The sequence below is a fragment of the Gallinula chloropus genome (genome assembly GCF_964237585.1).
Source record: "Gallinula chloropus genome assembly, chromosome: 4".
NCBI classification, from domain to species: domain Eukaryota; kingdom Metazoa; phylum Chordata; class Aves; order Gruiformes; family Rallidae; genus Gallinula; species Gallinula chloropus.
The window spans coordinates 70,618,729-70,644,944 of NC_140088.1; the positions used below are offsets into that span (position 1 = coordinate 70,618,729).

At 38.1% G+C, this 26,216-nt stretch overlaps 1 protein-coding gene across 1 annotated transcript in view; it reads right to left on the reverse strand.

Moving 5' to 3' along the window:
* TACR3 (tachykinin receptor 3) overlaps window positions 1-25,877 on the reverse strand; it is a gene marked incomplete at both ends in the record, with an annotated part of 44,149 nt that extends 18,272 nt beyond the window's left edge. Inside the window, 3 exons of the mRNA XM_084263256.1 lie at window positions 7,240-7,390; window positions 9,624-9,812; window positions 25,402-25,877. Coding sequence (XP_084119382.1) covers window positions 7,240-7,390; window positions 9,624-9,812; window positions 25,402-25,877 — 816 coding nt within the window. The remainder of the gene's footprint in view (window positions 1-7,239; window positions 7,391-9,623; window positions 9,813-25,401) is intronic.
* Between the last annotated feature and the right edge of the window lie 339 nt (window positions 25,878-26,216).

Consider the following 26,216-nt stretch of genomic DNA (forward strand, 5'->3'; position numbering starts at 1 on the left):
GTAAAAGTATCTGTAGAGGTAGCACCAGTGAGGGATAATAAGTAATTAAACTAATAGAAAATAATGGCATAAACAGAGCTGTCCATAAATAAATTTAGCCTCAAAACTGGAACTCTGAAAGTGATGAGATTTTTAGAACGCTTTCTGTTAGACGTAGCAATTGAGAAGGCAAAATGGCTTTAAGATGGATATTTAAGATGGTATCAGAGGAATTCTGTTATGGTTGTCTCTGGTGACAGGTCTTGGGCTATAAGGCTGCTTCCTGTCCTGTTTTCATTTAATATTTTAATATTTAAAGAGACAAACTGATGCCCAGGGAATAAGTGCAGAAAGCTCTGGACACAGTTCAACATCTTCCAGTGCTTGGCAAACAAGGGATGAGTTTGCTTTTGGAGGAGCCTTTATAAGCTCCTGGAAATTCCTTCTGCTTGGGTGGTTTTTACTTTAAGCAAGAAATGTGACGTCAAACTATGGATAAAACTGATGTTTAAAACTTGCCATGACTCATTGATATAAAAATGTTAAATTGTTTTTTTTCTAGAGCAGTTTCACAAAGTCTGAGATATATGACTTAAGTGAGTCTAACCTCAGAGCAGACTGACTTAAAAGTATGAAATCATAAAGCTAGACTAGTTTTATGGTAAGAAAAACAGACATTCAGAGATAATAACTTCAGAAACTTTTAGTGCAATTCCTTGTATTTCATGTAGAGAAAAGAGATTGTATGACCATAACAAGTTGCCATTTTGGTTGGTATTTTTTGTCACACTTTCAACTGCCTCAGGAATAAATCAGTGGACATTTCCACATAGGGACTGGCATCTTTTACAAGTGTATCTTGTTTTTTTGTTTGTTCTCTGACAACAAAGCAGTGGAATATACAGAACTGGTGCTACCTGGCATAAATTGTCCTTCAACCTGGCATTCCTTAGCCTTTTTGCTTTTTGAATGTGCTGAACAATGCTTGCTAAATTTATAAATTGCTGCATTGAAGTACAGCTGTGGTATTCCACCACAATAAAGCTTTGGCCTACAAGGCACTCATAGTGCTTCAGGATTTTGGATGAATGACAATTTAACTGTAGCTGTATGAAATTTCAGATACTCAAGCAATGTAGTTATCCACACAAGATAACCAGTGAACCCAGCTGCTTCTTAAAACAGGGTTTAATTCTTCAGCTTTGTCTTAGCTATTGTTTTTGTTCTGATATACCCATCTTTTTTTTTCTTTCTCCATTTTATTTTCATTGTCAATCTCTGCAAAGTCAAAGAGTAGACCCATTTACAAAAGAGGATTGTCAATGGACCAAAAAAATTACACTGGCACCTATTTTTGGCAGGAGGCATAAATTTTTCATAACAAGTTGAATTTCTGCACCTCATTACCCCACAATAGAATGTGTAGGTTCTTTCACACTCAGAAACATAAAATCAACTAAAATGAAGTGACTACCTTCCTGGGGGAAGTACATGTGCCCCTTTGTGTATGTTTGCACAGGTTTGGAGTGGGCACTTTTGTCAGTATGTAAGCAAAGTTCTCCTACATCACCATGGCAGTCATTTCTGTCTGTGAAGTATGAGCACAAATGAATCTACAAGGTGGAAACATTCATGACCCATGAATAAAGAAGTGTTGGGAAAGGCACTATGGCAATATAAGTCTCTTACACAGTCTACTGTTATATCGCCAGTTTGGATGGGCTGTAACCCAGATATCTTTAACCTGTGTCTGGAATTTGGTTCTCTTTGCATACGTAACATGAAGAAGTAAGTATTTAGAAATATGTGCAGCCTTGGTAGACCATTAACTGAATGAAGGTAAAAACATTCTGTGGTTACTGCTGTCTGACTTTTAAAAAATATTAATCTGTGATAATTTGGTAGAGAATAGGATGTCAGCTCTGAAGATTTGGGCTGTCCCTTGAAGTCTGTAGCACAAAGCTCTGTAGAATAGGTGACTGCAGCTGGTGTTTGTAATGGAATTTAGAATAAGCAAGTTATATTGACTTTCTGTTGTATTAAATTGTGTAACTCTCTTATGCTGTTTTAAAACATAATGCAAAATGTAAGTTATCAGAGACTGCAACACTGATCCTCATGCAGGATAATGCTAGGAGAAGTTGTACTGCTTAAATAAATGGGAAGATATTAAACTCCATGTGTCTTTGTGCAGTCCCCTGAATTAGCAATTGTTTTCCAACCTTGAAGAAGTCTGAACAAATGTCAAAGATAAAAGTGGGGTTTCAAGATGGTATTGACACAAAATTGCAAGTCACATGCAAAACAAATCCTTGGACCCAGTGTCAAAACATTTTGTTTCTTATGGCTGGATGCAGATTTTCACGTGAAGTTTTATAAATTGTGCAGTATCTACCTGTCTGTCTATGCTTAGTGATAGCTTTTTAACAATAAGGATCTTTGATTTCAGAATTATTTACCATGTCATATGTGAATTTATAGTGTAATATTACCCTTTTATTTACACTGAAAGTGAGAAATCAGGAATAATATGCTGAACTATACATTTGGATCAGAAAGGTGTCCATCTATCCTAATACTCTGTCTCTGACGGTGGCTGTAGGAGACACTATTTTGGGAGATCCCATGAACCTGGCCATTTTCCATCTTCTATTTTCCTAATTACTGCCCTGGTGTCCAAAATTGTATTAGAGAAGGGTGCGTCCCTTATTCATCCTTTCAGTATCTATTTATTAATGTATTGCCTGTTAATTTGTCTAATCCCTTTCTGAACTTTCTGAGATCATAGCATCTGGCAGGAGAGAATCTCCAAAGCTCTTTACCAACTCTTAAATTACCCTCTCCTAAATTTTTCTCTTCCACCTGCTTTAAACTGATTTCAGGAATTTGTGTATTTCAGGGACAGTTCTTCAGTTTTTCCACCACTTTTGTGATTCTGTAAGCCTTGATCTTTTCCTCCCTTGGCCCCCTCCTCTGAACTGAGAAGCCCAGGACATTTTAATCTCTTCATAAAACCTTTGATCATTTTGGACTTTCTCTAAATCCATGAAAGAAGAAAAAAAAAAGAACAAAACAGAGAAATATGTGAGTGGCTACATGGGAAGTGTTCATGCAGTAGTTCTTACAGAGACCATTTGTTCAGATTCTGTTATGTTGATTACTTCCATAGCCTACGAAACAGGGGAAATATTTCATGTCTGTATTTCAGAAAATTATTTAAAATTGTTGGGATGTCTTTTTGTAATATTTACTTGTAGTCTTTTAAGGTTTCATCTGGGTATTTCTGACCATTCTAACCCTGACTTGGAAATGCATGTCCTGCAATCTTACTTGATTTGTCTTCTCACACTATGTAATATTTCAAATTCATAGTCAAAAATGTGTTTTGTGACATCATAATTCCTACAGTCCCACATTGTTTTGAATACAAATTTCTTTTCAGATGGAAGTCTTAAGTTTTCTGTGTTTTTCATTTTCTCCTCCACTGTGTTGCATATACTGTAGAAACTGATTAAATAGATCCATTTGGCTGTAAATGGATATAGGATGTCTAATTTTGCAGTTTATATATATATATTTATATATGAAACTTTAAAAGTTTCTGTGTGTAGCCGGGTGGGTAAACATGACAATCTCTTTAGTGATATTGTAATACTGTCAGTCACTAGCAAGCACACACTTTTGGGGTTTTTTCTGGGTTTATGTGCAAATTTGAAAACCAATTTTACTATTGGAAAAACGTGGCTTTTAATAAATATTTATTGCATTAAGATGTTGAGAAGGCATCTCAAGCTGTGTTAGGAGGAGCAAGAATACAGTCAGAGGCAGAAGTATGGAGGAATCATGAAAATTGCCAAGAAAGATGGATAGCGATATATTGTCGTAAAGCTAATAGGGGTAAGTGGAACTGTAAAAAAGAGATATAGAAGTTAAGGAAAGTACATTCTGTTGTTCTGTAGTCTTCTTACTGGAACAAGGCAATGGTGTCTTCTCTTGAGAGGAACACTGTTTTTTCCGAAGACAACTGTATCAGAGCTGCATCTCTTGACAAAGGCTGCAGCAACTGATCGATTTTATTTACAGTACATGATTATCCCCTTTTACAGGTTAAATGAAGTTGGAAGGGGGATTGGAACAGGTTAGATGGAAAAAAACTCAGTGTGGAGCCTATATCTGAGAGCAAGTGTCTGAGTATTTGCATTGAATAAAAAGTATATATTGGCATGGTAAACCTAGTAGTAACATTATGAGCCACCATTGTAAACATCAGTTATGTATAACAGTATCTGAACTATAATTCTGTCTTGTGCAAGTGGGAATTGCAGGAGAATTAATCATGTTCAGCTAAACATCAGGTCTTTTGCCAGGACTTTTGAGAAGAAGGGGTAATGGCTGCAAAGGCCCCACATGTAGTGAGTGTTCAGAAGTTCAAAAGACTGATGTCAAGTAAATTGAAATGAGTAGTGGTAATACTCTCATGCAGTCCTGAATTTCTAAAAATTTCAAGTCTTTGAGCCTTAATGACAATAAGTATGACTTTGTGTTGTCCAACCTGTAGTGCATGCTGTGAAATTCTTCAAATGCTTTGTTCTTTGATATTGCTTTCTGAAGGATTCAGGGTACATTGCACAGTCACACATATGAAGTGATGACAAAATCTCTTGAACTAACAAATTTCTCAAGCTTCAAATCTTTTGTTGGCAAATACTGTTTCTTTTAGAGGTTTTACATGAACTGTCCACTATCTTTTTAACATTAAAGACCATTTCAAATAATCCAAATCACATATCATTTGCACTGTCTTATTGCATAATATGAAACATGCAGTCAGCTATTTTATATTTCTCCTTCATTATAAAGGCAGTCAGTAGAGACTCTCTGTATGTCTAGATATCTGCATGCTAAATAGCAAGAGAAACATTATTTCTTTGTTTGAATGAAGGTAAAGCAATAACTCTGTTACCAGAGGCTGTTTGAGTGATGGCTTTATTTGGATTCCAGTCTATTAGTTCATCTCCATGAATGACCAATTATGATTCATCTTTCCAAATACCAGTTATTTCACAAATCCTGCCAGAGAGCATAGCAGTGGAACTGAAGAGCTGTCATGGAGCTCTGCCAAGGAAGTCACTGATGCAGTTACAGTGTATCTGCACATAATTTAATCCCTTCGTTGCATGTGTTGAAGGCTTGCATTCCAGTACACTAACATTTAAAATCCTTTAATTAAGGATTCTACTCCTTGTTTCTTGGGTATATTTAAAGGTCTAAAGAGGTGCAGTTTTTAAAGAATCCAAGGGATTTAATTGGACCTGTCACAACATATAGTAAAAATAATTTTTCTTTTCAGAGATCTTGCTTTTACACAAAAGATGTTTATTTTACTTAGTGATCATTATGACAACAGGTGCAGAAAATCTGTGATCTTCTGGGTCTCAAAGTTAGCTTTTAATAATTATATTTCCATACTTGCTTTTGCAATCTCTATCTGTTACAGAAAGTGACTCCTCAGTTTGTCTTAACAATAAGACCCTGGGCACCTTTCACTGAGTATTTGTTTCCATTTTGATGGGCTTGAAGGGCAGTACTGGTACCAGCATAGTTTATTGACCAGTTAAATATTTTTCTGCTTATGCTCTGAAGGAAAAGTAACTTCGAACTTTGAAAATGTACTTCTGAGTAAGTAACAACATGCACAGCAAAGACTGTAATGGTTATGTTGGACTTTTAGGGATGATGTTAAAGAGTGAAATTCTGATCTTTTAAAATGCTTTCAGCATTTCTGGAAATTAGTTCAATAATTTCACTTTGGGAAAAATATTCAAAGCATACTTGTTAGTTTTCTGTGATGTTTTTTCATTACTTTCTCTCTATTCACATTCCAAATGATCTTTGAACAAAGGGATACTAGTCAAACTGTATTTTGCTTCCTTAAGTGGGGATAGCATTTTGCCCTCTCTAAACAGCTATGTGAAAGCAAAAATAAATTACACCTTTGGTTTCATAGGATTCATTGTACATCACATCTTAAAGCTGTCTAGGTACGCCTACCATTCTGACAACTGAAACTTGCCATAAAAAGTTTTGTATTTGTGCCCTGTAAGTCTGGATATATATGAATGAGAAAATGATCCTAATCTTTCATATATCCTCTACCATAACAACTTTTTCTGTGTAGCGTATAAGCAAAAAACCACTTTCATATTCCTAGCTGTATTCTGAAAGAAATAGAAGCATCATTGTTCTCCAGTATATTCTGAAAGAAATGGAAGCATCATTGTTCTCCAGTATATACAGATCTCCTATTGTCTCAGGACCCAATATGCTGCACTCTGCTATTGCTGCAGCATGGCAGTATATACCACTGTTCAAACATATTCACAGTATCAGGAAGGAAACCAAGCAATTGAAGATGTGCTAGTCATTGTGAGTTGGAAGGCCATGTTTAGGTATCCTTTTTTCAAATCTGAAAGGTTAAAAGCATTTCGGTGCATAAAAAATGAGGGGCATAAAAAGCAGAAGGGCTGCCTTACTAAAAAAGAAATTTAGATTAACAAAAAGAATGTTGTAAGGAAGAAATCTTCATGGCACTGCAACATCATTAAAACTGAACTGGAAATAGTGAAATTATCAGTTCATAAGCAATCCATGGTCTTGTTAGGTTAGGCAATACCTACCATGAATAAGATTGAAAGAAAATAACTTGGGGGGGGGGGGGGGGGGGTGGGGTGGTGGAAATTTGTATTTCTCACCAGAAGTTATTGATTTAAAACCTAATTATAATTATAATTAAAATTTATAAGCAGGCTGATCAGCACTCATCACAAAGATGCATGGACCTTAATATACTGAAAATTAGAGCAAGACTAATTTTTAATTTGGTAGGATGGCCGTGCGGGAGCTAATGGTTTGCTAGCCCATTGTTCAAAACACAGTATTTATACTTTTAAAGCTAAATAAACTAAGCCTACTAAATTTGGCTTAATTTCCACAATCAGACACAGTATATGCTGCTACATGTGGAGTAAGAAATTGAAATCCAAATGTTACCTTTATTTAATGATGAACAATAAAGTTAAAAAAAGACCAGCTAGTTTACATAGACAACTTGTTAAACATATCTTTTTTATTGAAGCAGATCTCTCATTACTGCTATTTCAAGTGACTTGGTGTTTCTGAAGGAAGAAACTGTGATACTTTGCAACACAGTTGCAGATGATGTTATCAGGATTCACTTAGTGAGATTTAATGGAACAGTACCTTTCTCTTAGCTTTGAGCTGCTCGTGATATTTGTTGGATGTGTCGCCTGGTATTTCTCCTCCCCAGAGGGTAATTCCTACTATCGAGTAAGTGATGCCCATGACAAGCAGTGGAAAGCAGTAGACCAGCACAATCACAATGACATGATACCTGCAATGAAAAAGCATTAAGCTGAGAAGTGTTTTCAGAGATGCTATACCAATGGCATGGGCTAGTAAAACTCTAGAGTGTTACTGTAGGCCAAAGCATGTTTTACATTGACTGGCTACTCCTTGGTGTTTACATTGTCTTTTTGAAAGTTTTGAATTGCACTGCAAATTTATTTACATTTTAATGCAAGTGATTTGTGGGATTTCTAGTTGTGATTCTGAACTTGCCCATAAATTAAGCATAAATTAAAGAATGACTCCCTGAAAAGCTGGATGTGAGCCACCAGTGTACCTCTGCAGCCCAGAAGGCCAACCACATCCTGGGCTGCATCAAAAGAAGTGTGGCCAGCAGATAGATGGAGGTAATTCTGCCCCTCTACTCTGGTGAGACCTCACCTGAAATACTGGAATACTGTGTCCAGCTTTGGAGCTCTCAACACAAAAAGGATATGGACCTGTTGTAGCATGTCCAGAGGAGGGCCACAAAAATGATCGAAGGGCTAGAGCACCTCTCCTATGAGGACAGGCTGAGAGACCTGGGCTTGTTCAGCTTGGAGAAGAGAAAGGTCCTGGGGGACATTATAGTGGCCTTCCAGTACCTGAAAGGTGTCTATAAGAAAGTGGGGGAAGAACTGTTCACAAAGGCATTTAGCAATAGAATGAGGGGTAATGGTTTTAAACTAGAAAAGGGGAGATTAGGTTGGATATTAGGAAAAAAATCTTCACAACGAGGCGGGTAGATCACTGGAACAGGTTGCCCAGGGATGTAGTGGAGGCCACATCCCTGGAGACATTCATGGTCAGGCTTCATGGGGCTCTGAGTAACCTGATCTAGTGATGTCCCTGCTTACGGCAGGGGGGTTGGACTAGGTGACCTTTGAAAGGTCCCTTCTGACCTAACACAGCCTGTGCTTCTAAGATTCTATAGCTATCAGGAGCAGTAACTGCAGAATAAGGTATGTTTGTCTATAACTAGATGAATTGAATTAATTAGTACACGGCCAGATATCCTGAGGGCAAACTAGCTATTTTGAGTTCTAGTATGGACCATAAATGAAAGAGGGAAAATAAGTGTTTAAATGGTATATTTATACAAAGGCCCTGGTAAGTGTCCTGTCTTACCCAATGCACTTCATATGTCAGATCTGTTGCCTGTGTGCAACATAGTTGTTGCTGGTGATGTAAGCACCAGGAAAGAAAAAATCAAAAAATCCAAAAGATAACTTCTTATGCCTCCTGTTAGTATGTGATTAAATGACATCTTCAGATAAAATCACAGTGAATGATCAGTGAAGAATCCCCAGTCATCACTGAGAGCGACCTTACTGCCCTGAAGAGAAATATCTGTGCATGGCTCCTGAAGTGATAAAAATTATACATGGCCAGGGCCTTTTTCACAAGCCTGAAGGATCAAATTTGAGGCTGGATGGTTGCACAGGCTTTCAGCCTTGAACACAGAGTTCACCTTAAATGCCAATGAGGACGTGAAAGGGCAGATAATATTCCCAATGCTGCCAGAGGGACAAATAGGATATTTTTAATTGAATTGACTGTCACTCATACTCTTTCAGAAACGTTTACACTTTTCTTATTTGGATGGATATCTGAAATAAGTAAATTGTGATAGTGTAACTGAATGAAGTGGGAAAATCCAACACTCATAAAGAGATCCAGAGGAAAAAATTTGTTTAGGACAAGGAGAGGCTGGAAATACCTGTTTTCCTGGTTAGAATGAAAAGGAAGCTTACTTTGAATTGCATCTGCTGTCCCCATTTCTGACCACCTGTCTGTATAGAAGTAGCTATTTTAAGTGAAGTAATGATAAACATGCAGCATGGCATGACAGAGCACTGGAATAGGCTGCCCAGGGAGGTGGTGGAGTCTCCTTCTCTGTAGATATTCAAGACCCATCTGGATGCCTATCTGTGCAATATGAGCTGGGGAGCTGCTTTGGCAGGGGGGTTGGACCCGATGATCTCTCGAGGTCCCTTCCAACCCCTATGATTCTGTGATTTTGTGATTCTGTATGGACACCACTCATAGAAGTGGAAGAGAATAAACACTGATCACTTAAAATGCTCTGTCTTCCTAGCTTAGAAATCTTGTTTTACATTTCCATGTGATCAGTGCTGTTATTCCATGTGTAGAGTATCTGCATGACACTCTAAGCTTTTGCCAAGTCCATTGCATATGTAGATACCACCATGCATAAGTTTAAATGAAGGAAAGCTTACGTAAAATGCTGTTTTGGACCACCTGGCCATGCTACATAGCAAAGAGTTCTCCCAGGCATCACGTTGGTTATGGAGTATAGGCACTGGGGGAGGGCCAACAGGAAAGCCAAAATCCATATGCTCCCAATGACCACCTTGGTAGCAGTTGCAGAGAGCCTAGGTTTCAAGGGATCAATAATGGCCATGTATCTGTAAAAGAAAGCAAAAACCTGTGCATAAGAAACCTTCAGTTTAGGATGTATCTAGAATCAGCCAAAGCTTAGAGTAGGGGAGAGGGATAAAAGAAATATTTGTCTTCCTGGAGTTCTGATGGCATTGTGTGATCTGGGTGGGTTAGCCCCTGTGAAGCCAGTGCTAGAAGAAAAGATTCACTGAATATCATTTTAAAACTATGGGACACCCAGTGTGTGTACCAGTATGTAGACCCAATATGTGTACTAGTAGAGACACTATTTCTCAAGGAGTTAGTTAATCCTGTTACTGCACAACCTGACTGAAAAGCAACAATACAGCTGGATCCTTTGTTACTCAGCCACATAATACAGGGTTTATCTCTAATTAAAGAATTAACAGCCAAGCTGTCAGGATTATTAGTCATCTGTCTAAAAGCTACAGGAACCTGATAAGTCCACATGCATTTATTTCAGTAGACATAGACTGACTTTGGATCGTCTGCCAAAGAGGCCCAGACTGCAGCTGATTCATACAGAAATTGAGAGAGGAGCCATCTGAGTGTTTCCTCGGGCAATGTAGAAGTGATAAAAACACCAAGAGAAACAGATGCACAAAGCATGAAAACATCTCATTTGCTTTCTCAGTTCCTGTGTTCTCAGGTAGGATAGTGTTCTTCTTGCTGCCCTATAATTGTATTGGCAATCCATGTATGCTGGTAACTTTAGAAGAATATGCAAAAAATCATTAAAAAATTTAATCTAAGTAATTACAATTTAAAAGCTTGGGGAAAAAGAGCAACATAAGGCATCAAGACAGACAGCAAAATAAAAGCTGTCTTTTCTGTCTTTTGATCTCTGTTAAAGATGCAAAGAACAAGGAAGACAGAAATTTTGTATTTTATATACTAGCTCTCACCTACTTCATGTGTTTTTCACATTTTTCTTAGTCTACTAAGACTACTAGACTACTGCTTTCATTTCTGAATTAACAGTGACCAAAGAATGACTTGCAAAATCATTAATCATATTGATTAAATAGGAACACTCTTCAAAATGTCTTCCACTATTAGGGGGAATGCTGATAAGTATCAGACAGAGAAATTTTTGTACTTCCGTAAAACCAGGGAGCTACTGGCTGTAAGTGTGTCCATAATGTGTTACCATTATATTGTGCTGAATAACTGACTGCATACTCTTTAATCAGACATCATCCTAATGTTTTCCAAACCAACGGAAGGAAATGTTTTTACATTAATACTTTGCTTTAGATCCAGAGGGTTCCCAAAGTACATTAAAAATTGTTTTATTCATGATAGAAACACAATGCTATTTGTGATTTAATGTAGGAGTTAACACATAAGCAATTTAAATCAAGAAAGTCCTGAATCTTTCTGCAGAAAGATCTGTCCTTCTGCAGTCATTGGTAGCATTGACATTCTATACTCTGTTTCCCCAACCATTGCTTTTCTGAAATCAGAATCAGAATAGTAATGATCTAGAAGATCCTCAGGAATAAGTCAAAAGGAAACTAACAAAATTAAAATATTCTTTTCTGTGTGTCCTTGTGGTTTGTTTGGGGTTTTAAAATTTTATTTTCATATTGTATCAAACTGCCTGAAGCAGATAGGAATCTGGAATGAATAGGAAAACTAGCTTGAATGTTTCACTAATGAGAGTTTTCCAGATTTTTAGGAGCATGTCTGGATCAGTTTCAACAGTTTTGTCGTCAGTCGCAGGGATTAGTACTAATTCTGGAAGAAGCAAACTCATTGCCAAAGAATAATTATGGCCCATATACTTTTCCTTTCATAATACAGATGTACATTTGTCTGATCTTCTGACAAGATTATTAGAGTATATTAGTGATTTTCTAAATGTTCTTTTTGTTTCCACTGTAGGTCTCCGGTCTTCATGCCTGGTACCTTTCCTTGTCCCTTCCTGTTTCAGCTTTTAAATGCAGTCAGAAAATCAAACCATACCTACTCCAGTCTACGTGTGTGGAGAAAATATTTTTCAGTGCTTTCCAGTATTGCTTCGATCCTTGTGTCATTTAAACATTTTAAAGGAATTGCAGTAAGTAAAAGACGTGATTGTTGAGACTTTAGGTATTTGGGGGCTTAAACATTAAAATCAGTTCACTTTGCACTCATAGAAAATTAATTATTTTGGAAGTAAGCAAGCATAAATTAGCAGATCCTATTCCAAAAGTGGCACTAATTGTTATTTTTCTTGTCTGTGTTTGTTCTTTCATTATTCATAGATAAAAGATTTCAAAGCCATTCATGACATTTACTTTTTCTGATTTCATCTTCTGCCTTGAGTTTAGATCATGAGAACCCTCCTTATACTGTTAGGTGAATTCTTGGGTCTGTACTTCCAAATCTAGGCAGGATTTGAATTGAAGCCAATGGATAATCTGCTGTTGATTTGGATCAATCCTTCATTTTTAATTACTAAGTTCTGTTCTACTGCAACTAAAAGAGTAGCAATTCAAAAGAAGAAAAGTGTGATGTGTCTTAACTGTTACAGTGTCCACCTAGGTTCTAGGCAGACCTGTCCAAGTGGTTTAGGTACAGACATTAGCTAAAAGACAATAATATTAATTAACATAAGATAATGCTCCTGATAAGAATTTGTCCAGGTAATCATCTGTATCCATATCTACCTGCTATTGCAAAGAAATTTCATTCAAGATATTCCTCACTTTTGAAATTTCGTACATGAGAGATGGATAATATAGAATAAAGAGAGTTGTGGGGTTTTTTTAGCAGTTTATAGATAACTATCAAATATGTGATAAATCTAACATCTAACCATCATAGTGATACTCAGCCTGTGGTAGACATGATAACTGTGCTAATGTCTTAAAATTTCTAAATGCAGAGAAGGAGTGTGATCTAAACCAACTTCAGTTCTGAATCATGTTTCCACATCTAGAATTTCAAGCCTAATAATTCTGCATTTTTTTTACTGTACTTACATATTTTTTCCCCACAGGGTAATCGGTTCCCTTCTCCTTTACCTGCTTTTTGTTTTGGGAGATGTTTTTAGCTTAACTGATGCTTTTGGTATTAGTAACTAGCAATGAAATAGCTTTATTTGAGTGCTGAATGTTTTGTTCCGAGAAAGCAACAGATCTCATGAAAATATACATCAGTTGCCCTCTACCCCCTTGTTCCCTTTTCCTCCAAGGATTGAGTACAAATTGGTAATGAAGATAAGCTTGTAGATCTGAGTCCTGTCTTTCAAACAGACCTAGCTTGAGCATCAGCTGCTAGATACTGTCCAAATTGTTTTATGATCTTTACTTGTAGTACGTGATATCCCATAAACAAGTTGTCATTTTCACATGTGTATGGGACTCCTAAGGCATCTTCTCCTAGCCTGGAATCATTTCTTTCAGTTGCTAGCTTTCTTTGGATTACACACTGACATTATTTTATGTACTATTGTCAGATTGCTATTGCATTCACATTGTTCTTATCCTCAGTTATATTATTCTTATTCCCAACAGGTACCAGCAGTAATTGTCTTTGGCTAAGATAAATTCTCATGTTGCATCCTTCTGCCTGATGAATGCCCTTTGAAGATGTGGATTGTTTGTGTGAAATGATTCATACAGCTGTACTGATGGAAATTTTAACTATTGGCTGGACGAGTGAGGTAAATCAGAGGAAAAATATCAGATGAAAAGCAGGCTACTTCTCTTTCTTGTAGAAATTTGAGTCAACAGCCTAGCTTTTGCACAAGGTAGACTACAAAAATGTAGCAGGCAGTCATTCTAAAAAACAAGATGGGGAAGAGGTGGAGGAGCCTTGCACATTGCCCCAATAATGCCTTTGTGCAGGAAGCACTTAACTGACCAGAGGACAGCTCTCTACTACTGAGTCTTTGATAACAAATCTAATTTATTCTGATCTGCCAGTACAATAACAACTACAATGAAGTATCTAACTTTTTCCCTAAGTGACTTTTCTTAGAAACAAAATCGCTTAATTAACATAATGAAATATTGCTTTATAGATGCCATCATTGCACCCACTCAAATTTGTCATAGAAGTTTAGTAGCATTTTCCTGGATAAGCCATCCTTGCTATAACTAAGGACAGTGGAAAATATGGAATGACTCTCAGTTGCACATTAAAAACCCCCTCTGTGTGCTGTTGTGCTGTCTCTGGATGTTAATCACCGTAGCCACAAGAAACCCAGAAGAGAATTGTTTCCTTCCTGCATTGTTAGCTGTCATTTGCAAAAGCCAGCTTAGCCACTCCTGCCCATTATTTTGTTTGCTGGAAATGTTATCTTGCCATTATTGATACCTAAGGACAGTAGATTGTTTATCCCTCAACCTGAGTAGCTAATTTTTCAGTTGGCCCTTGCTTTGATCTCTGTCTGTTCTGAACAGGATGTCTCCATCAGGAATTAAAGCTCCTTCTAGCACAGGCTAGAAGTTCCATGCTTTGCTGTTGCTCAGAAACTTAGCGAGGTGAGGTGGCTAAGTGTGGGATAATGTATATATATATATGATGCAGGATATTGCCCACACATTCCAATTATCCTTGTCTGCCAATTGCCTTTCATGGTGTAGGTCTGTTATTAGGCCTCATTTCCTTACTCTGTTTTATATCCTTACATATATTTTGTATGGCAGAGTGTCAGTTACAAGGGGAAGCAGCAGACACACTGTCTGAACACGGTGTAGAAAAAGGAGGATTGTGTAAGTAGGTCAGGAATGAAATATGAGATACAGGATCTGGAGCAAAAGCAAAAGAAGTGAGACTGAGGAATTGTTTGCTGAAGCTAAAAGTAGGAATAGAAGTGAAACAAGAATAGTGAGAAACTAGTAGACAGAGAAGCAATGAAAGGAGAGTTGTAGAATAATAGCAGAAAGATATTGGGTTGAGGAGAGAATAAGAAAGGGAATTGGGGTGAAGTAAAAGACATGAGAAAAATCAGTTCTAGTGGACCAGAGATTCTGAGGCTAGTAGATCTGGTAGAAAAACACAATGTTTTGACAGTAGGGCTTTGTGGTGAGAAGCACTTTTGACTCTGAGGTAAAGTTTTGCATGGGAGAGAACTCTCAGAGTTGGTTTCTCTGTGATCGGCCAACCATAACTACATGCAAGAAGGATGGATGAACCTTTCTGATGCTCTAATGTCATCTGTCCTAATGACTGTTTTGCTTCTCCACCATTCTTTAAAGTAGCCTGAACTTACATAGTTCTTCTGAAGTCAGTGAAACTAATGAGTGCTGAGGCCCTTGTAGGTTCACTGTGTTCTGTGATATTTGTGCACAGCCTTTGGACCTCCTCACACCTGTGTCTCTAAGGCCACTAAAAGATGGTAGGTGTTTGAGCAGAAGGAGGATTTATAATAGCTACAAGCAACTGAAGGCTTGTTACACTGCTGAAAAACATTCTGTAGCTACACAAACATTATTCATTGGGGTGCTGTGCCAATTTGTTTTACAGTTTCTGGACATTTACTGTTCAGTCAGTCACCAGGCTAGAGCAATTGGACCCACTGCCAAACAAAGGGTTCTGAACTCTCACTGAGGTCATTTGATTTCAGGATTGGACTTCTAATGCTTTCTCACTCCAGTGAGAGCTGCTAATAATGCCACAGATTGTTCCACACAATAAAGTGGGGATGCTGATTCTAAAGTACGTATCAACTGAAAAGAATTAAATGATTACTGTCATTCATCATAACAACCAGAAACCATTATTACCCCGTCCAACTTAACCACTAACACTTGGAGGGTAATTATAAGATGTAAATTTAGAGATGTAAATATATGTAGATAGAGACTCGAGCCAACACATGCAAGAATGTGGGTTATTCAAGATTGCATCATGTTCTATGTATTACTCTAAAGCATTTTTAGTCAGCACTTTAGTTTCATTGCTAGAATCATTAACACATGATTTTGTTTCCTGTGACCATGCTATATCCCAGTGTCATGGCTTTTCTTCCAGCCTTGGCTTGTGTAAGTCTTTGTCCCTAGCTAATTGTTACTGAAATCAGCAAGAGTCTTTCCTTTGACCTTAATGAGAAATCAGTCAGGCTGCAAGATACAATGGCTGGTGCATCATGGGGTGCTTACTACAGTGCTCCTTTCCTCCAAGATGATTTTCTTAACTGCTGGAGTCAGAATAGATGCAGTTTCCTTCAGAACTGTGTAGTTGGAGTCTAAAATCTGCTGTTTGGTACTTGTTTCTTGGGTTCATCAAATCAAGAAAATCTGTGTTCACTGAAACGATTATAGAGACAGTCCTTATCTGAATAACATTGATAAACTCTTTAAGCCAGTGATTATAATGACAGCATGATCATGTAGCTCTGTTACAGTTTGCAAATAACAAGAGGCAAATGGCTGGTAAGTACTATAAAAGCTTCTGAGGTCTGAATATTATGATCCTGACCGTAAGAAAGATAAAAAAATAATCCTTATTTATCTTTTTGTAAAACAGCATACACTGACTAATACAGGCAGGAAAATCTTAAACCCCTTAACACATTATTTAGAAAATGGTAGCAAAAATATTCAAGACATTTTAGAAACAAAACATTGTTTAAAATTGGATCCTACAAATGCTCATCTGGAGGCACAGTTTGAACCCTTTAATCATCCAAAGTGATTTGTTTCACCTGTTTGTGGTGTTTATAAACTCAAATGGGGAAAAAAGTAATCAATTCAGCCGGAGACTGTAACAGGAAATTGGGCCTTGACAAAGGAAGAGACTGAGAGAAAATCATAATCCTTGCATAGAAGTGGCTTGTCAACAGCAGACTGCAGAGTGCACTTGTTTCGTGAATGCACAGATGCTGTTATTCCCACAAAACAGAAGCTGATTTTGAAACTTTGTATTTGAAATTAACTGCTAATTAAGAAACTATTAGGGAAATTGCTATGGCTCCCTGCCCTTGCTTGAAACAAGCTTGAAACAAGTTTGAAACAAGCTTTTTTTTGTGGAAAATCTTGCAAAAGATTTCCTTAAGGTAGATACAGTAGACTGAAGGGGATGGAATGAGCTGTGAGATTTTAGAGGCGTGTTTTGTATGGTGTAAATCAACTGTTTAGCTTTTGCATTGTTTAATCTTTATTTTCTACCTACCAGTGCAAATTTCCATCTTTTCTTGTGAGAGTGATCTGTATTCACTGTTTTTGACTGACTTTATGTACAGAAAGAGTGGCTACAGGCATTTTTGTAGAACTCTCTCTCTTGAATAAGACAGGTTTAGGTGTCCAGGAGGATCTATAGTGAACAGTTGTTCAGTTGTGCAGTGATCACCTTAAAGCCAATGGGTTAATGAAAGAGTGTATGGCAGCATAATAGATGAACGCATTGTACATGTGCAAGATCAGTGGGCTTTATCCCAGAGGGAAGACTTGGCCTTGATCTACCCAGAGGGACATGTGCTGCTCTTGGTGAATAGCTGTGGTGCTTTGAGCAGGGAGTAACACTTCTGGTTTTCCTGAAATCAGGACTATCCAATGCCTTGGACTTGGGTACCTCTGATTAGAATCATTAAAACGGGAATACTGAAGTTCTTCAATACAGCTGAGTTCTCACGGAGAGAAACATTTTGGAAAGTGGAAAGGAGATGGACTCAACGATCCTTATGGGTCCCTTCAACCTCAGGGTATTCTATGGTTCTAAGGAGCTAGATTTTTAGAAGTATGTAATTGATTTTACCCAATGTACACTCTAACTATGCATATTTATAGAAAAGGCATGACATTTTTCTTTCATCTTTCTCAGAAAATAATGGACCAACTTCCCCTGACAGACAGACTGATGTTTCTCTTTTTCTTTGAATATGATCTACCTGAGCTATCAAGGGCCAATATCAATGTAAAGTCTGCAAACCAGCTCCTTCTGCGTGATTAAAATCAATTTGATTATTGCCTGCACTTCTGAAACTGGCATCTGAATGGCTTCCTTCTTGTTCTATTTTGAAATAATTTTAGGTAAACATAAAGATGTGAATGATACCAATTTCTCTCATGGTTGATAAATCAGTCAGAAATACCTGCATATAGGCAATAATATTCAAGAAAAAACAACAATAAAAATAACCAACAAACCCCTACTCTTGACTGAAAAAGTACTGCAGGCTACATTAACTGTAGCATATATGATACAGGTACCACTAATGCATCTTTTAATAGTTTTTGTTAAGCTATAAATAACGCCACTGAGAAAATGTATTTTAGTCTAAGACGCTGTTGACAATGAACTTCTTGTTCGAACATATGGTTCAAACTTGTCAGATTTTTTTCCTGCCTGGATCAAGAAGACTTGAGGCTAGGCAGTGTTGTAAATGTTGCTTATACTCCTCAGGATATGGGCTTATCAACCTCATTTTTTTCACCTCATCTATTGAAAACAGTTTGTTAAATAGAATATTTACTCAACGCAAAACAAAGAGGAAAAAATAGCTGTTGTGTCTATATTTATTCCCAAACTGTCTCAGCATATTACCAATACCATAATTCTGACATGAATTTTGACCAGAAACCAAAAAGACTCTGCTTTTTTGTCTGATCATGATGAGGTTTTACTATAGCAAGAAATTGATTGTTTTTCCTATGTCCCTGACAGTCTGAATTTTGTAGCCATTGCATCAGGATGTTCTGCAGAAATGAGTTCACCTTTTTCTCAGAAAGAAAGGGAATTGTCAAACCCAGGAAATCATTTTAGGCCCCCAAGTCATAAAGAGCTCTTTATGTTTCACCTCTTGATTTTTGAACCCTTAATGCTCTCCTGTTCAACATTTTCTCTCCACTTCTGAGAACTAGTATTTTTCAGATGGCAGCCTAGATATTGGAATCCAAAAATATGATGTGCTTCATCTTAAAATACAAATCTGTGGAATACAGAAAAACAAGGAATAGATTTCCTATTTGAATTCTATAGTTTGATAGTTTTTAAAAGCATATCTTTGTGGTTTTCTGTTCATGATACCACAGATGGTACATGAAGTCATAATTATGAAGCCATCCATTAGTTTGGAAAAGAAGCTGCATTGAACTTTAGTTTGGAGGCAGGGCAGGTAGTGTTTTATATAGTTATATGACACCAGAGGCAGATAAAGCTAACTAACGATAAAATGGCATCTTGTGGAGAAAACAGCAGAGTGAATTTACAGAACCTCCTTTCATCCATTTCTTTGGACAAAAATATTCCAGATAGGAGGGGAGGACCTGGGGACAATAGCCTGTAAAGGTCGAGAAACCTGAAAATAAATCCATCAAGCTTTTTTGTTCATATGTTCATAACTCCCTCCCCACTCTTCAGTGCAATTTCTCTCTTTTTTTTTACATGGAAATAATTTTGAATCAACAAAGTTTGAGGGCAAGAGAGCCAGAGTGGAACAAAGGCTGCATTTCTTGTTTGGGCTGGACTCTGCAGGGGACAACAGCTGGCTGGGTGATGCCGGTTTACTGCCTGCCATTGCTTCAACCTCCTCCGTTCACCGATGAGCCAAGCACAGAATACTTGGTACCAAGCATATATACAAGAGTGCAGATAACTATACACATCACCTTGAAGTGCTCTTTAATGGATGCTACTGCCATATGACCACAACACACCCTATGCAATCCATATCCTAATCTATTAGACATTTGAAATAATTTTTTCACATACCCATTTCCCCGTACTTCAGTGTGCACACAAGACAGGTAACAGATACTTAACTCCCAATCCAGATGATGTTATTCCAGATCAAAGATGGTCAAGTATAGTTTAGCAGAGTATCAGATTAAAATGTTTATGGCACATGAAAGCCTTGAGCAATGTGTCCCTGGGGTAGGAGCTCATGCAGAGACAGATACCAAAATGCATTCTGCTGGAAAGATAATACATTTTTTAATGTGCCAACTGCCGCCTTCAGAATTTCAGTAACATTCATTTATAGGGCTTGTGGTCCTACTTTGAGACAATAATAACTGCTCTTACAGCATACACTTGAAGAGAATGAAGAGTCTAAGTGATATTTTGAGGATCTGAGTGAAACGTCTTTATGCCTCACAACTGTCTTCTGTTACAAGTTTGTATCACATTACTTATGCTGTGGTCTAATGAGTGTATAGAGGGGTTATTAACAATGAACAATGTCACAGAATAGTAGAAAACTGATCCAGTATATGTGTACTTCTGTAGATATATTAGAAGACTAAGAAACAAGGTGGGAAACTAGAATGACAAGTTTTGAATGAGAGTATTGGTGTAATGGGCATACTAGAAACTAGGTAGGGGGAATGCAACACTGTAATAGTAAGGTTCATAAAAAATAGAGAAGGTAGTAGAAGAGGAGGAATACAACTGAACATTAAATATAGTTTAAAATCAAGTCTGAAAAAATAAACTTCAGGATTATACACTCAGCTAATTCACAGAAATAATGGTGATATGCTAACAGAAATTAGAAAGGCTGTGATAGCAGGTAATGCAGTAATAATAGAAGGTATCTATGAGTTCTGTGCGGACATAAAATATATTTGTGGTCAACATTAATGACCCCTCTATGAAGCCTCTACAAGGAGAAACGCAATGTAAACAAGGAGCTCTTGAGTTGGTCCTGAAACAGTGTCTATGGCCAGGCTTAAACATTGTTATTATTTGGAAAGTGTCTAGAGAATGGCTGGTTATAACATCTCTGCAGAAACAAGAAAAGCCTCAAAAAAGCTGCTATAAGTGTTGATAAGATACCCCCTCAGTCTTCTCTAGGCTAAGTTTGGTAGCATTTCATTTAAAAAGGAGGAATGAAAAAAAGTTGAGGAAGCTTATTAATAAGAAACTAGAAAGGCAACCAAAAGGAAATAGAGACCATTAATAACAAGAATCCATCATAATCTGAAACATGGAGATTCTCTAATTATCTAATATTTTGTTAGTGAAGGTTAATTTGATTTTGAGTCTGGTGTTCAGCAAAATGAGTGTAGGAGTGTTGGGAAAGAGAAACCAACGCCCAAAGCTCTTGGATTCTGATTCTCATTCTACTGCATGTTTGATTATTTGATTTTTCAATAAAATTTTGAAAAGCATCCATCCTGATGTCAGCATGTTATCCATGTCAAAATCTAGATGTCCACTCATACTTAAGTGAGCTGTCTGGCGTACCGGAGGTCAGAGTGCTAATATACCCGTCTTTTAGCTTTAATTTTAATAGCCTTATTCCTTCTAAAAATAGTTGCAGATATGGTTCCGTAGAATACATACAAAGTTTCATAACAGCTCTGTTGGATAAGACAAATATAGGCTAAAGTTCTGTATCTGCCTTTAGTAAAAAAAAGGAAGAGTCATTTTATTCTCTCGCAGGGACCAAAGGGTTGGGGAAAGATGAAGTTGTTACTGAAATCATAGTGGGACCTTGGGAGATGATCAAGTCTTAAGTTTTAAAAACAGTGTTTTACTTTGATAGTCTCCTGATTCAAAGTTTATTACTGGACTTTCATTATTTATGGCTCAGCGAGGCAGCAAATTATAACAGCTCCAGAGTTTACATCAACATGTGAGGAAAGGTTTGTAATAAAAGAACTGCATGAAAGCGGAATTCACTTTAACATCGGACTTTATTTTGTCATTCTTCTATTGGGATTTTTGCAGAGTAAGAGGCTAGGATGGATGGGTAGCATTTGGCAGAATCTGATCTTTAGGAAGGATTAGACCAAATCCCTCATTTTTCTCTTTGCTATTTTTTTTTTAAAGTTACCTAGGACTTTTTGATGCTATTATGTTGACCCATGTAGAGCAGCAGTAAGCCTTGTAAGCTGTTTTGCAGTAACACAGAACATTGGTGTATCATAAACATAGTTTTATTTACATTTGTATGAAATATTGCCATATGTATGTCATTCTTTTCATTTACTTTTGCATATAAAGAAATCTTATATATATATATGTAATAGCTCTTTAAGGACCAAAAGTTTGTTTGCATGCTAGGAAGAAAAGAAATGGTACTACATGAGTAGGATTGGCATGTACTCACCATCACTGTTAGAATACCTTGTTTAATTCCAGAGCAGGTGCTTTTACAGAGAGTTAAACTTGTTGAAACGAGGAAAACATTATGGAAATGCTGAGATAACTATAATTAAGAAAGTCATACTTTAGATGTGCTAAAAACTGGAAAAAATGCCTAAAAATATACTAAATGCTCTACTGATAGTGTGTTATTTTATGTTGTATAGCTGCATTTCCAAACTTCCACTTTAACCATCAGATATCTGCAGAGAATTTCTAGGCCTACGCACAGAACTGGTTGTATGATGAGGAAATCTTGGGATTGGAAGTTAATTGCCAGCAGACATTAAACACCTCTTTTGCATACTAGCTTTGCATAGCTAATAGAAAGGGACAGCGGGTCTTCAATGGCCACGGCCAGATGGCCAAAATGCTGCCCAAGTTACTGTTGTTAATATGTCCAAGAACTGTGCCCCAGTCAGTAGTCACAGAGTTGAGACACATGACCCTTTAGGATCATGCGCTGGCCAGTGGCAAGGGCAAACTGGCTCCAGAATTACTCTGTCTTCAGTATATCTTATGGTATTTTAGAAGTTTTTCCCTGTAAGGTAGCTAAAGGAACTATTGTACTCAAAGCAGACTTTGCAGCATGAGCTACAGACAAACAAATGAATGAATGCCTATGAAACAGTACAGCATAAAACCTGTGCTGCTTCTGATGCCTGAGCTGGCTTGGTTAAAGCTACATGTGCATCTCTGCAGTAGGTTGCAAACAGCCTCTTGGAAAAGAAGCAGACGGCAGGGGAAAAAGATCACCAAGAAAGGATGGTCAGAAGTGTGAATAAACCCACATAAATCTGAGTCTAGGTTCAATGACCAGGTTGTTGTACAGCAGTCTTAGATGTTTCCATCCTCAGCTCCTGCCACAGGACATCCCACCACAGGAACTGCCCACTCCTCAGAGGTCTGTGTCAGTCCAGTAATTTCACAGTGCCCATGATTTAAACATGGCCTGCAGAATCAGATGTGAAAGGGAGCACGTACTGCCTGGGACTGCTCAGGGATGTCTAGACTCCCAGTGACTCATTCATACTCTGCAAACATTTGGATGTTCTAAAAATGATCAATGGAGCATATTATGACATACTTCTTAATGAGTTGCAACCTATGACCTTTCAGTGTTTTGGGATGATAACAATTTCTACTGGAATATTATCTGATACTATCCCATGATTGCAGTTCCCTTGGAAGCTTCATCACTATTTGTAACCTTTTAAAAAAAAAATTAAATGAACATGAATGTGTAAGGATGAGTATACTGGGTTAAAACTAAAGGAGAGCGTCCTACCTGAAGCACTGGCTGCACTTACAAATGGCAAATGGGAACCAAAGTTTTGAAAACTGTCCACCCTGGAATAGGGCAGTCTGTACATGCAAGGACATTCCTTAGCATTCACTTCAACCCTCAGATTCCCTCTTGACTGCAGAAGCGTTTGCAGAGGTAGCCAGGAAATGGTTAAAGGTACTGAATGCGTCAGGTGTGATTTAGTATAGAAGAACAGCAATGTGAATAGGGAAGGAGGGATAGACTGCTCTTCTGACTGTTTTACCAGATGTTCTTTGGTACTACGGAGGCATCACTTAAGCCCAGCTGTGACACTGTTGGCTGTGCTCCCCCCCCACCCCCAGGAATATTTTGTCTTTGGGGACAGGTGAGCTTGGAAGATGTGGTACAGTGGAAATCATAATTTCCTATGGGGATTTTCAAACAAGAAATAGATTAGAGTGAATAATAGCAGTATTTGACTCACTTCTGAGCACCAGTGTCTCACATTGCTAAACTCAGGAAAACACTTTCCAGTATACTTGTATCTGACCATTGTGCTTCAGTCAGCGTGGAGCAGAGCTATTCTGCACTCACTCCAGAAGTCCCTCTTTGGACTCCCAGGGAACCGTACTCTCCTTTGCTTCTAGTTTCCTAGTATAAATTTCGGAACTTTCAAGGTAGTAAGTACTCTATCTCTGTGGTGGTTTTTGTCAGAAATATAAAAAGAGCTTACTCAAAGCATCCTAGTAACTGCTCAGCTAATGACATGATCAGCTGCAGCAATAACAGTTAAATCCTTAGCAGTTAAAACCCCTTGAAAACCTCAATCTAGGTGAGAATCTAAGCTAAAACCAAATTAACAGTGGAATAAATCTTTGCCTAGTTAAAGATAGTATTGCTGGCTTTAGGCTACCTCCTCCATTATTAATGGGAAATAACAGTTGGGAACAATATACACCACTGGCAAGGAGAATGTGTAGAATTTCTGCTGTCTTCAACCTTTCCCAGAGCAGAGAGGTAAAGGAGTTGCTAGGAATCAAATTTTCTCTTTCACTTTTAGCTTTAGAAAACAGAAATGCATCTGGCTGAGAATACCACCTAAAATTCGCAATTAGTAGAGCCAACAGAAAAGCATTATTGTAAACTTGTCCAAGCACAGACAAAAAGTACAATATGTTTTCCAGTCTTGCAACTGGAAATGAGAAATAACACTTCAGGAGACAGATAAAGTTCTAACTATTGTCACTGGAAAGTGCTGCAGTTCTGCCAAGTCAATTCAGACAAGGTGCATATTGTAATTTGAAAATGTAGAAAGGAGCTTTGTGAGTAATTTCAGTACACTGCTAAAAGGAAGAAAAGATCTGAAGTACTAAGTGGTCTGTTTTTCTGAATGAAAAGTCAGTAATTTATGTGATTTCTAAAGCATGGGATAAGTTATCTCTCCAGTATGGCAAACATGAAAATGATCATAAAGGAATACTTCCCAGGGGAGATCTCAGCACCTTCTGAGAAAGATGGTCTATCAAAGCATCTCTGTTGGAAACCTGACAACTACATCTCCCCTTTATTCTATGTAGACCACAACTGTCCTATTCCATTATTGTCAAGAGCGCAAAAGTAAAGTTTTTCCTCTGTCCTGTTTTCTTTCACAGTCCCAAAATCTTATTTTGCTGCAACAAATCAGAATACAATCAAGCACTTTGAAAACATGTTCTTACCAGACCTCTGGGTATGCACAGATGGCAATGTAAATAGTCTCATTAGTTAAAATCAGGAGGAACCAAACAGCTCAGAGCTGTCTGTGAGAAGAGCTGTTAAAAACAGTCTCTGAAGTGATTTCTGAGGAGAAGGCAAATGCCTCTGCCAGCTGCAGAAATACAAAGAGAGCAATTCGAAATCCTCTCCCTTCATACAGAATTTCTACAACTCCTTATCAGTATGAATGAGATGACATTGACTGAGGGACAGATACTGTTTTCAGAGGTGGGGAAGCAAAACCGTGAGCAATGTCTGCTGTTACAGAATCAGTATTAAAAGATGAGGCATGGAGAGCAGCTGAAGTCAAACAGAGGGGAAGTGTTGTAAAAGAAAGCTAGAGAGTAAAACCAATAAAAGGCTGAAGGAGAAAGACCAAAGACAGGGAGAAAAACTGTGTTAGGGAGAGATACAGGAGAGCACAATCAATGAACTATATTTGAGGAGACTGACTCCCCTCACTTAGTGATTGTTATCTCTGTATTTTTATTTCAGCAGAGAATCTGATCTCAATCTCTCACCCCTAAACTTTTCCTCTCTTTTCTCACCTGTCCACAGCTATCGCTGTCATGGAGTAGATGCTGGCGAAGACAGCTGTGATTGGGAAGAAGTTGTGGAAGCGGCAGTAAGCCTCTCCAAAGTACCACTCGCTGTGCAGTGCATAGATGAAGTTGATGAGAGTATTGAAAGCAGCCATGGAGGCATCGGAGAATGCCAGGTTCACCAGGAAGTAATTAGTCACTGTCCTCATGCGCTTGTGAGCCAGGATAATCCAGATGACAATGAGATTTCCAAAAACGGCCACTGCCACCACGCCACCATAAGCCAGAGACCACAGAGCAATGCGCCAAGAGGGTTGCACAAACTGATTGGAGAAGTTGGCTGCTGAGGATGGTACAGGGGGAGAAGCGTTTCCATTTGGTGCTCCCTGCGCCTCTCCCCAAGGATCGCCAACTGCAGCAAGGCTCACATTCCACCTGCTGCTCACGCTCATGTTCCAGTTGGCTGTGGGGAAAGAAGTCATCTTGGATGTTCCTCTCCTCTCTTCCAGGAATGATGTGCCTCCCTTACCGCTCCCTCACAACCCTCCAAAATCCCTGCTAACAGATGAGAAGAGGAAAGAAAGAAAAAAGGAAGCAAGGCAGCACAGCAGGTGCTGGGATGGTGAGATCTGTCAGAAAAAGCTTTGGCTACAGTGTTCAAACTGTTAGAAATGCTGTACCAGCTGAGTCAGGAGAGCTACCTCCAGATAAAAGAGCATCCCATTCCTCCTCTGTACGGCCACCTCTTGCTTTAGGTTTTGCTGAAGGGGACTGGGAGCCAAGGCACATTTTATAGGCTCGGGAGTTCCAGCGTCATGAAG